Source organism: Castanea sativa, chromosome 9 (assembly GCF_040712315.1).
Source record: "Castanea sativa cultivar Marrone di Chiusa Pesio chromosome 9, ASM4071231v1".
Lineage (NCBI taxonomy): Eukaryota > Viridiplantae > Streptophyta > Magnoliopsida > Fagales > Fagaceae > Castanea > Castanea sativa.
The window spans coordinates 29,622,199-29,634,337 of record NC_134021.1 but is presented as its reverse complement, the minus strand read 5'-3'; the positions used below and the strand labels follow the sequence as shown (position 1 = coordinate 29,634,337).

Genomic DNA, 12,139 nt, shown 5'->3' with positions numbered 1-12,139 from the left:
AGAAAAATTTTATTTTCTTCAGTAATGATCCGATGTACATATACAGGTATTTCCACTCACTCTAGCCTAGATTAGATCATACTAAATTATGCTCGGTTAGAACTGATTAGAATAGAGTAACAGAAAATAAAAACAAATTCCAACGGCTTGTAATAGTGTTAATCTTGTTTGGAATGAGGGATAATTTGGTTTTTCAGTGTTAAATTCCATTATACTTGACATCAAAACAGATGGCAAGGAGACATTGAAACAGAATTATATAACTTTGAAAGGTTAATTGTGTATTTCGATTACTGGAATTACGTGAAATTGGGGTGAAAGCTTTCAATTATTAGAGTCGAAAAGTGTAATTTTTGGCCTCTTAGGGGTTTCTCAATTCTCATGGTAACCTACCTCAACCTGCATGATATGATATCTGATGCCAAAACCCAAAAGGCAAAACTGTTTGAATCTATAAAGCTTTTCAACAGAACGCGATGAGATGACCTAAACTATAAAAAAAGCTCTAAAAATTTTTTTAGTTATACATTTTTACAAATGACGTTCGACTTACGTATGTGTGTTCTCAGCAACTAGGAAATTTGAAGCCTTCATGCAGAATAAGCGAAAATAAAAGTAGTAATATAGAAATCAATTTTCATTCAAAAAGCCAAATTCTTATAGAAGCTTGCGTTACCATCGAAACAAATGAATGCCACGTGGCCTTTAGATCCGTCTACTGTGTATCCGTCCTCCTTTGACCCGTCCACTATCAGCCAGTAGGTCCAATGCCGTCACGTTCGTTCAACTATATCCGTCGTCAACCTTTTTATCCTCTTCACTCTCCTCAATATTTTCCTACCCAACTGTTCTTCAATCTTCATGCCTGGAATTTCTTTCCTCCGCTTGCAAAAAATCCAGGCTTCTCGCATCTTTTTCCTTTCTTCTCAAACTAGGCCCAACACAGTTAGTCTCTTCATAATTTTAAGCCCGTGAGTTCAGCCCAGGCCCCCCTAATTTATAATTATGCCTTGGAGCAAATTTAATAGAAGTACCACTGAGTTTTGTAGCGGGCATCTTTTGGTGTTTCTAAAAGAAATATTTAGGCTAAGTGCTTTATGGTTCATTTTGTTGACATTTTTCTGACTGAGCCCATCTCTTTCTGCTACCTCTTCCCTTCCCTCCCTTCCTCCGCTTCAAACTTCAAAATTCATGTTCCAATGAATGCAGAGACAAACTTTGGGGAAGACTAGAGAGGGTGTTATATGTTTTGGGCTACCAGTATCTTTGCCTTTTTCCATCATCCACCTAATATGTGTGTGTCATTAGCAGTTAGTTTTGTTTGTTTCCAAATTCAGTTTCAGTTCCTCAATGAAGCAAAAGAATTTGCTGTTGAGGTTGATGACAAGGCGGAGTATTCCTCCCAAGCAGGCCTTTACCACTAATCTCCAACTCCAACATAATAGTAATAGTAATAGTAATGCTAACCCACAACGACAATTACGGCATTTGGTCTCTCTCTTGCTCAAACACCCATCGAACGCTTATGCAACCCAACAAGTCCACTCTCACTTCATCACCTCTGGCTTACTACACCACCACTCTACCTCCCATACCTTTCTCTTCAACACTTTGCTCCGCTGCTATTCCCTCACCCAATTCCCTCTACACGCTTTCCTTCTCTACAAGCACCTCAACTCTCTTATTCTTTCCTTTGACAGCTTCACCTATACTTTCCTTCTCCACAATTTTGCCAACTTTATGTCCACCCTCTCTGCATTTCAACTCCATGCTGTCATTTTCAAAGTGGGTTTTCAATCCCATGTTTACGTACAAACTGCTCTGGTGCACGTGTATGCTGTTTGCGGTTGTTTGGTTGATGCCGTGCACGCGTTTGATGAAATGCCTGAGAGGAACATTGTCACTTGGAATGTCTTGATCACTGGTTTGACGAAGTGGGGTCAGCTCCAAATTGCTCGTTCTCTCTTTGATCAGATGCCAACTCGGACTGTTGTGTCCTGGACTGGTATTATTGATGGCTATACACGTATGAATCGGCCTAATGAAGCTTTGGCTTTGTTTCAAAGAATGGTGGTTATTGACGGTTTAGAACCCACTGAAATTACACTTCTGGCCATTTTTCCGGCCATTTCAAATCTCGGGGCTCTCAAGTTATGCCAATCATGTCACGCTTATGGAGAGAAAAAAGGATTTAATGCATCTGATATACGTGTTACAAATTCCCTTATTGACTCGTATGCAAAATGTGGGTGCATAAAGAGTGCATCAAGATTCTTTGAGGAGGTATCTGCCCAAAGGAAAAATTTGGTGTCCTGGACATCTATAATCTCTGGTTTTGCAATGCATGGTTTAGGAAAAGAAGCATTAGATAGTTTTGAAAGGATGGAGCAAGTTGGTCTGAGGCCAAATCGGGTGACTTTTTTGAGTGTTTTAAATGCTTGTAGTCATGCAGGACTCGTTGAGGAGGGGCTCATATTTTTTAACAAGATGGTAAATGAGTGTAAACTTGTGCCAGATATCAAGCACTATGGTTGTTTAATAGATATGCTGGGGAGGGCAGGCAGTTTAGAAGAAGCAGAGAAGATGGCATTAGAAATACCTGCTGAGATTCTTAATGTTGTGATTTGGAGGACGCTTTTGGGTGCTTGTAGCTTTCATGGTAATGCTGAGATGGGTGAGAGGGTAACCATGAAGATATTGGAGATGGAGAGGGCATATGGAGGGGATTATGTACTCATGTCCAACATCTTTGCAGGTGTTGGAAAGTTCGGAGATGCTGAGAGGTTAAGAAAAATGATGGATGAGAGGAATGTCTTAAAAGTTGCAGGCCACAGTTTGGTTTAACCGAAGGAAAAAATGGGTGATAATGGTTTGTACAGATTCTGCCTGTAGCTCTAAAAGCTGGGGGCAATACAGAAGAAATCATATGTGAGGAATTTTCAGAAGATGTACTAAATGTTTATAGTGTCCTAGATTAGCATTACACAGAGACCTAAAAGATATATCAGGTCAGTACCTTTTCTCATAAGCCTGAAAGCACAAGACACAAGATTTAGTAAATTTTTTTTCAAGATGTCAGAGACAAAGAAGAAAGATCATTTGGTGTAAAAACTATTTAATTCTTACTTATCAAAAAACAAAAGGATGATTGCAGAAAGAGCTCTTGAAGTTTATGCCAATTTGTTTAACACCTTGAACCCTTTTGTGTGTATCTGTTGATAGTTAAACTGTGTGGCTTTCCCCTCCCTATTGTAATATATTTGTGTCTCTCATGGCTAATTGAGTGACTTTTTGTGGTCATGTTGCCCCTATGTTTTATGCAGGATGCTTATGTCTCTTATAATGTAATGACTTATGGGGAAAGCTGATTTTGTGTGTACTGTTGTGGAGTTTTAGGCTACTATTAATGCGGAAATAGATTAGAAAATAAAAAATCAGAAAAGCAATTACATGTGGTGTGCATGACTCTGTTTTGTGTTGATTTGCCTGTCGGCAGGTCTATGGGCATAGAGTGCCAGTATTTGAAACATTTGGAAATTCTTTTAGAATCAGAGAGGGAGAGAGCTTAGGATCATAGGTAAAAATAGCCAAAATTTTACCCTATTTTTGGATGGAGGGAGAGGAAATATAATTGTTTTTAGACACACTATGAATTACATTTTTAAACTTTTAGCACTACTTCAAAAGTATATTAAATAAAAGGCAGAAATAAACTTGACTCTATAATTTGGAACAACTGATAAGGCAGTCACTTAAGTCCTTCCGTCCATTCCTGTGAAACTTCCTAAAATGACATTGCTTCACATGTTTCGCATTAAAAAAAATAATTATAGAGATTATTTTATTAACTTAAACCAAACAAATGACAACTTTTAATCTTAGTGGACTAAAATGACAATTGATTAATGTTAATAAACTAATTGAAAATTGATCAAAGTTATAGATTGTAAAGTGTATTTTAGCCTAAATAAAATCTCTATTTAGATAATCTAGTCGGATTGTAAGTTGGACATAACATGAGCCTTGGATGTGAGATTAACATGTCATGGTAGCTAGACACTGAGTGGTGCAAGCCTCAGGCTTCTTGAAATTCAATGTAACACATCAAGGTTGTGCATTTTCCTTGTTTCTTGGCTCCCAAAACCTTGCACAGTCCCGAGTTTAAGGTTGTGCCTCTTAATCATCTATGTAATCAATAATAGATATCTATCCAGTAAAACTAAGAGGTGTGAGCCTCATAGTGGAATAGATTAACTTTAAGGTTGTGCCTCTTCCAGCTTCCTTAGCCTTGGCTGCCAAACCTTACACAGATACAATCACACACATGCACACTCACAAAAGAGGTGCGTGAGACTCCTTAAGACTTAACGTTTACTCAATCATAATGGAATTGATTAACTTTGATATGATTTCTATCCCAACATGAAGGAGGTTTTTCTTTTTTAAAATTAAAGCAATGTGTCATTTCACAGTCACCTTCATGATAGTTTGTAATATTGTATCAGTTCTACAACAATTAAGGATAGTGGAATACATTTACCAAAAGAGAAAGTAGAAACTTGGGGGCCAGTGACAAAACCAGGGGCAATATTGGAAAAGTAACTACAGAACTAACATCTCCCTCTCTTACCACAAATTTTATTTTTCTATGTACTTTGTTCCTACTGCATGGGGAATCTAGCATCTTAAATATATCTTCTTCGCTCCTTTCTTTTGTCTAATATTCTTCTTCCCTGTGTGTGTGTGTGTGTGTGTGTGTGCGTGTGTGGATGGGGGATGTATTGATGCATTAATCTCATAATTCTCATTAAATGCTTTCTCATGCATCTGCATGTTGGGGTGAAAGTGACCCAAGTTCTATGTCCTAAGTTAATCCTTTCTCATCCCTTAAATTTAGGTTATGGGAGAAATTCAAAGACTTACCGCCTTACTGAATATTCTATTTTCAGGTAGTGAATGATGCTGGGATGGCCCTCATGGAAGTTTAAAGGTACTGGAATCATATTTTCAATGACATTAATAAGTGGGTAGTTTGGGATACGATGGATCTAATTCCAAAGTTTCTCAAAATTTTCTCTTGGTTTCATGGGCCATTTTTATCAGTCAAGATCCTATTTGATATATGTGTAACTTTTTTATGGGTTCTAATAAAATTCACATCATCTTGATGGTGTTAAAACATAGCCAAAATTCTCTCTGTTTTGTTATAATAACTGTGTTTTTTTTTTCTCCTTGTCTTTTTTGATGGATATGTTTTGATCACCTACCAGCTGACTCAAGCAGACAAAATGATTTGTTATTTGAAAGGATGCATAAGATCATCACCAGGAACTTTGCTCTAGAGAGAAACTTCTTGCTAAGTATAACTTTTATTTTCATAGGTCAAGCTTATGCTTGTAGTAAAACTTTTTGAGTTTAAAGGCATGTGTTGGAGTGTGTAATAGAGTGTTTACTTATGTGGGTAATGGCTATAGCTTGTCCATTGTCCACTGAAACTTTTCCCAGACTCCTTATATCCTGGATTGCCCAATTGTAGAGGTTGGCAATAAGGTGGTCAGTGGCGCCACTATTAGTTAACCAAGGGTCATTACCCTGTGCAGCAAAGGATCAAGTGACTGACCGTTGCAGCCAGTTAATCAGGTGAATGATTGCCTTGATAGGCAAAGTTCATCTTGTGATAGCAATCAATGGCTAAGTGGCCTGACTTACCACAGTCCTAGCACACTGGCCCTGATGATTCTGATGTTCTGTTTATCCAAACCAAAAATATGTTTCTGATATGTTCTGCTTGTGTTTTTGACCTTGATTGTTGTTGGAACGACCTCTTCCTCTAGTGTTGTATCTGTTGCCTTTTGCTCTATTCAATCCTTGATTAAATTGAAATTGAGCGTGAGGATAGTTTTCTGATTTCATAGAAGCAATCATAGCTACAGTGCAAGGATCTTTGTACAGTTCAGATGATCACCTTAGTGGGTGTTTTTGAGCATTTAGGAGTGTATGAAATTCTTTTTGTTAAATAGGAGTGTGTGAAATTCTTCAAAATTGAGTGGTCAATTTCTGGTTCAAATGGTAGAATAGAATGGACCAAACTCTCTTGGAAGGCCCTTGAGGGTCACATATAAGAACTCATCATCAAGAAAAACTGAGACTGCAGCCTCTTACTTCTTTGATCTTTTGCATATATACATTGACCAAGTCATTTTCCTTTCTGATATTGTGCATTTCTTCTTTCAGATCAAGCACATATGATAAGGAGATGGATGAAAATCTGCTATCAAGAACTTGCCAAACTCCTTGATCAGATTTCAGACCCATAGTCAAGGGTAAAACTGATGGTCCCAAAGTAGGGTTGATGAAGGTAAGTAAGGCTTTGTCATTGACCTGCCATTTTTATAATTTGGATTGACTTCACTAGTGAGAATTCTTGCACTACCTTGAAGATATTGACTACGACACTCAAGAATAGGTATTGAGAACAATAGTGATTTGGTGCTTCCACACAACATAATTGGTATGATCAAGCTTAACAGTCTTTCATATTTGCCATATTAGACAAAAACAAAATGGTGCTTGAGTAGGTGGAATATTGATTGAATTGTTAGTCTGAGTTGTAGTGGTTGATGAAAAGGAGCCAAGGAGGCCATATTTGGCTTTTAATACGATGAAAGAACTAAAAAGAAACTAGTGGATTTGAGAGAATTCAATGGATGAAAGAGAATAAGAAATATTGTATTTTCATCACTAATGATCTGACTTACATATACAGGTATTTTCACACTCACTCTAGGTTAGATTAGATCAAACTAACTTATGCTGTGATATAACTATTTAGGATAGAGTAACAGAAAATAAAACATACTCCAACGCCTTGTAACAGTGTTAATCTTGTTATTGACTCGGCTAAACTTACTAGCTAGTAGGAAACTGAACGACTTGTAGCTTAGTGTACACAGAATTGGAAAAGCCAATGGTGTGCTACATGTCGTTCTAGCAAATGCTACACATCGTTGGCTTTGAGGCTTCAAAATGGATGGTTCTGATTCTTCTGAACCCTCATCCTCAACCTATTTTGATTGAAAACATAATTAAAAAAATAAAAGTGTGTATATAATATATCTTGATTTATTTATATAATCTTATAAAAAAATAACATATGAACTAAATTGAAAATTAATAGTGAGTTTCAGTTAACTCAATTGGTAAAATCTTACCATAAAAAAAGAATATAATAAAAGAAATAAGATAAATATTTTTTTAGTTCCAAATTTTTCATTCAAATTTGTAATATACCCGTATGCCCGTCGGTCTATGGTTTTTTTCCCTTTTTTTTTATTATTTTATTATTTTTATAATTATAAACTAAATGAATTGTGAAGTATCCGTCCCATATATGTTACGCCCCCTGTATTTCAAACTATGAACCAAAGCAATTCCAAAATGTACCAAACTAGGGTTTTTTGTGTGTAGATAAAAAGGTTTATGATTTTGATCCAAAAGCCTTGTTTTGGTGTTTTTACACATCTGATTAATCAATGAACCCACCCCAACTTCATCACATTTCTTTACGCATCATTATCACACAGTGAGGAATTTTTTATTATTTACGATTGCCATTGTCAAATGAAGCATTGTCCTTTGTCCCTCTCCCCCCCCCCCCCCCCTTTTCTGTATGAGATAAAACTTTGCAACAATTTTAAGATGTAGGTTAAGGATTCTAATATAAGATATAACAAAGTGAAAAACCATGATTTTTTATGATTTTTTCGACAAATGTTTTACAATATATGCATGTCAATCATTCAAATTGATGTGAAAAAAAGGAGCAATCTACCTCATCAATATTATTACTATTTGATGAATGCCATTTTTCATTCAACCCGAATTCTATTCCGACGTATATTATATAAATAAATAAATGCTCGATTTAAAAATTCTGTAAAAAATATAAGATGTTTACTTACATTGTTTATTGATTTTATTGAATTTTTTTTATAATTATTTTGTAAATAATAATTGTCCTTGTCACCATTTTGTAGCACTACTCTCTCTAAATAGACTCATTCTGATCATTCTTTTGAATCATATATTAAATAGTTTTGTCCACAGGTAGATGATTTACATAACCTTTGGGAGGCTCATCGATAGAAGTGCCCACTCCCACACAAGTGCTACTATGTGCCCGCCCCAAGAGGGGGTGGCCTAGCAGTAAGGAGCCCGTGTGTATGCGCAATGATTCCTCTTTCGAACCATGGCAAGTACTGGAGATGGGAGGTGGGTGCACTCATGTATTACGCCTTATTGCTAGCTCTGTTAGGGTGCTAGGATGAGGTTTGTGGCACCCCGATTACAGTATTTATGACTCAATCCAACATTCTCTAACGGGGGGTGCCTCTATGGTCACGCCCAAGGGGGTGAGTCACACATGGTCACTCCCACCCCGCCCTTTTATTCAGCAAAAAAAAAAAAGTGCTACTATGTGCCCTTGTTATGTGGATCAATTACTTCTTGTTGTCCACATGCTTCAACCTTTTCGATGGGTGTTGACTTGTATCGCACTCGCACTCTTATTATTTTCTTTAACTCTACATCAACTTAAGAGTTTTTCAAAAAAAAAAAAAAAAAAAAAAAAGCAATTTTGATAATTTACTATTCATATTTTACAAATCTAGAACTTTAGCCCGGTCATTGTAATTTGTCAAAAACTCAACATTAAAGAGTTTCTTCATTTTGAACTTTATATCACAAAAGTTCTACGACTAATTAAACTCCACCATATAAATTTTTTCTTCCCATATACTATCATGTCAGATGGGAAGGGAGGAGAGAAAGCTCTTTAATAAAATTATCAAATGGGTAAATTTTTTATTAAAGAGCTTTATAAGTACCTTAACACTTTTTTGAACGTTCTATGTCTAAGGCATTAGCATCTGGGGATGCTAAAAAAAAAAAAAAAAACTTATTTTTCATCTTCAAACACTATTTTATCTATTTTACCAACTCATTTTACAAATCACTATACATTTCAGTTTTTATTTTTACATATAATCCAATAAAATAACAAAAAGTATTATTCTCTTTCTTTTTCTCCAACTCACTTTTTCTCTCCGCACACAACTACATCTTCCAATAATATTTTTTTTACAACCTATGAATAGTAAGGTTGCATATATACAACCTTACTATTCATAGGTTGCAAATTTTTTTTAAGTTTACAAATCTGGATAGAGTGAGTTTTGGGTAGCTTAAGGCCTGTTTGGTACATGTGTTTAAATATATGTTTTCAGTTTTTAAATAACATTACACGCATTTCTACACATTTTTTCACCCACATGTATTTTCAAAAAATACAAACAACGTTATTAGAACAACGTTACCAAACGGCCTCTTAGGTTGTACAATAGCAACAAGAATTTTTTTTTTTATATATAAGATAGAATTTCTACTCTAACCTAATCTAAATGTATATATGTGTGAAGTTCCCTCCTGAAGACTTGAACTCTGGCCCTTGCCCTCCACACTCCACAAGTATTTATACTTGTAGAGTGACCACACCCCTGATGCTAGTGCTCTAATACATCCATTATATTAAAGATGCATGGGCATTATTTATGTTATCTTTTCTCTTTGAACATCTTACTGAAATTATATGCTTGTCATTGTGCATGCCTTGTTCAATCAGTATCTATAAATCTGCTTTGTCATTCTAGAATCTATGCATGGTTCAGGTGTCACATGCCTAAAGGGGAAGCATTAGGCATAACGGTTTAATAATATAGCAATGCTTCAATTGAACGCATTCCATAAAGGCTAACTCTCTCTCTCTCTCTCTCTCTCTCTCTCTGGTAAAGAATGAAAGAATATGCTTTCAACTCAATCTAGTAAGCTACTTATTAAACCTTGAAATTGACGTACATATTCAAATATATATGCTCTAAACTCTTATTAAACCTTGAAATTGAGTAGAGTTTGTGGTATATTTTTGTGTTAAAATCTCTTTCTCTCTCTTGTATCAATTGTGTGTATGTGTGTTTGTTTCTCAACAAAAAAAAAAAAAAATTACTTATTGCCTAAAAAAAATAAAACTACAAATTAATAAGACGGGAAAACACTTTTGTGTAGTTGTTAAAATCAATATTCAAGTTAAGGGTGTGTGCTGTGCCAACCCACCAACCTGCTAAAGCCGACCCGACCCAACCCAACCCAACCCATTGAGTTGGGTTGGTTTTTAGGGGTTGGTGGGTTGGATTAGGTTATGCAAATTTTTTTAAAGTGAGTTGGGTTGAGTTCGGATCATAACAACCACAACCCCACCTAACCCGACCCAACTCACCTATGTATTGAAATTTTAAATTATATATATTTAAAATATATTATATAATTAATAATTTTTTATCTTATTTTTTCCCTTATTCGGCTCTTTCTATATAAAACCCGATTACCTCGCAAACCTTAACAATCTAATTTTTCTCTCTGCCGCCTCCCACTCCACTCCTTTTTGTTTATAACTGAGTTGTGATACTAATTCATATATATTTTGTTTATCAACTCAGGTGGCAAGTGAAATATTAATAATAGTAATAAATAAATAAAAAAACTGTCCAATCCATGGGTTCAACCCAATCCAACCCGATGCATGTGGATTGGGTCAAAAAATTTCCTCAACTCGATCCATGTACATCCTTAATTCAGGTAGCCTAGTTGGTAAGAAATTGGGCCAACAAGTTTTAGGACTTGGATTTGAGCCTTAACAACTAGCTGTGTGCTGGTGCTCCTTATATTCCATTTCCATCCCAAACGGTCTACCTAACTTAATTGACTGGGAGTATGAGGTCTTGTCCAAGAGCGGTTAGGGTGCTACTATGGTTACGCCTAGGTAGGGAATACACACTGGTCACCCCCCTAATCATTTCTTTTTTACCGAAAAAGAAAAGAAAAGAAGTGGTTATTAAATATATCTCACAAAATAGTAATAGAGAGCTTTAGTTATGGAAAGCTAAAGTTTGGAAAGCTATGGAAAACTTTAGTTGTTAAATATATCTCACAAAATAGTTATGGAAAGCTAAGAGGGTGTTTGGTCACCCATTTTAAACATTAGTGTTCAGTGTTTAAACACTGAACACTAGTATCCAAAATCAAAAAAATGCGCTTGGTAGACCATTCGTGTTTTGACGCGTTTGGAAAATATTGTTCAAAAACCCATGTTTTGCTCACCTCCGGCCTGTTTTTAAACAAAAAACACTAGTGTTCAGTGGCAATTGGGTAATTATATTGAACACTATTATGGGCTCACCTGGTCAGCTTTTTTTAAAGTATTGTCTCCTCTCTTCTGATCATCTCTTCACGCCAAATCCATCTGCACCTGGCACCAAGATCTTCATCTCACCCACACAGTCAGAGCAACCCAGTGGCATTAATAAAAGTGCTCCTCTCTCTCTATTTGGTTCTCAAAGAATACTCTGATGAGTTGAGGTTTTTGTTTTTATTTCATTTCAAATCTTGTACAATAAATCCTCACCGACCATCTCCATTAATCCTCACCCGACCCATTCAAAAACGTCTTCTACACACTCTCAGTCAATCACAATAACCCCTTGCTCAGAATCATAATTCCATGCCCAACTGCCCTGAATCCTTGTAGAGGTCCCACCCTCACCTACAAAGCTTTGGTGCTAACCAAAAGCCAAACTCACATGGTGCGAAGGGCTTGATCAGGTAAATATTTGTAATTTTCTTAATTTCTTTTTGCAGCTTTCTTTCACATCCCAATCTAACTTAGATCAGTTGACATTAATCCAACTTAGGGCTTATTTAATCCCACATCTTCATTCAGATGGAAGCCTCATCCTCATCCACCTCCACCTCTCTCAGGCTATACAGAGCATCAGTGCCCTCCTCTGCTTTCTCCTCTCACCGTGTTCCCTTACTGATAGGTCTGCCTAAATGTAAATTGTTATAATTTGGTAGGTTGTGAATCATTTGCTTGCTTGATCTGTTATAATTTTGTACCTAGGTCATGCATTTTGTCTTCATTTTGTGGCCTCTGTGTTGTTGCCTTTAAATCCTTGAGATCAGCAGATGTAAGTGTAACTGTAAATTGTAAACATGCATCTTTTGCTTTCAAAAGAATGAAGGGCATAAA

The 12,139-nt window shown here is 36.1% G+C and overlaps 1 protein-coding gene across 2 annotated transcripts; it reads left to right on the top strand.

Moving 5' to 3' along the window:
- Positions 1-818: 818 nt before the first annotated feature.
- On the top strand, positions 819-8,614 carry LOC142609838 (pentatricopeptide repeat-containing protein At1g09220, mitochondrial). Of its 2 annotated transcripts, none has more exons than XM_075781557.1 (4): positions 819-3,008; positions 4,950-4,990; positions 6,235-6,358; positions 8,107-8,614. In XM_075781557.1, exon 1 carries the CDS (start codon positions 1,351-1,353, stop codon positions 2,842-2,844), a length of 1,494 nt encoding a protein of 497 aa, XP_075637672.1. In that variant the 5' UTR covers positions 819-1,350; the 3' UTR covers positions 2,845-3,008; positions 4,950-4,990; positions 6,235-6,358; positions 8,107-8,614. The 2 variants fall into 2 exon arrangements, with proteins under 2 accessions (XP_075637672.1, XP_075637673.1); XM_075781558.1 differs by having other exon boundaries at positions 8,095-8,587.
- The last annotated feature ends 3,525 nt before the right edge of the window (positions 8,615-12,139 follow it).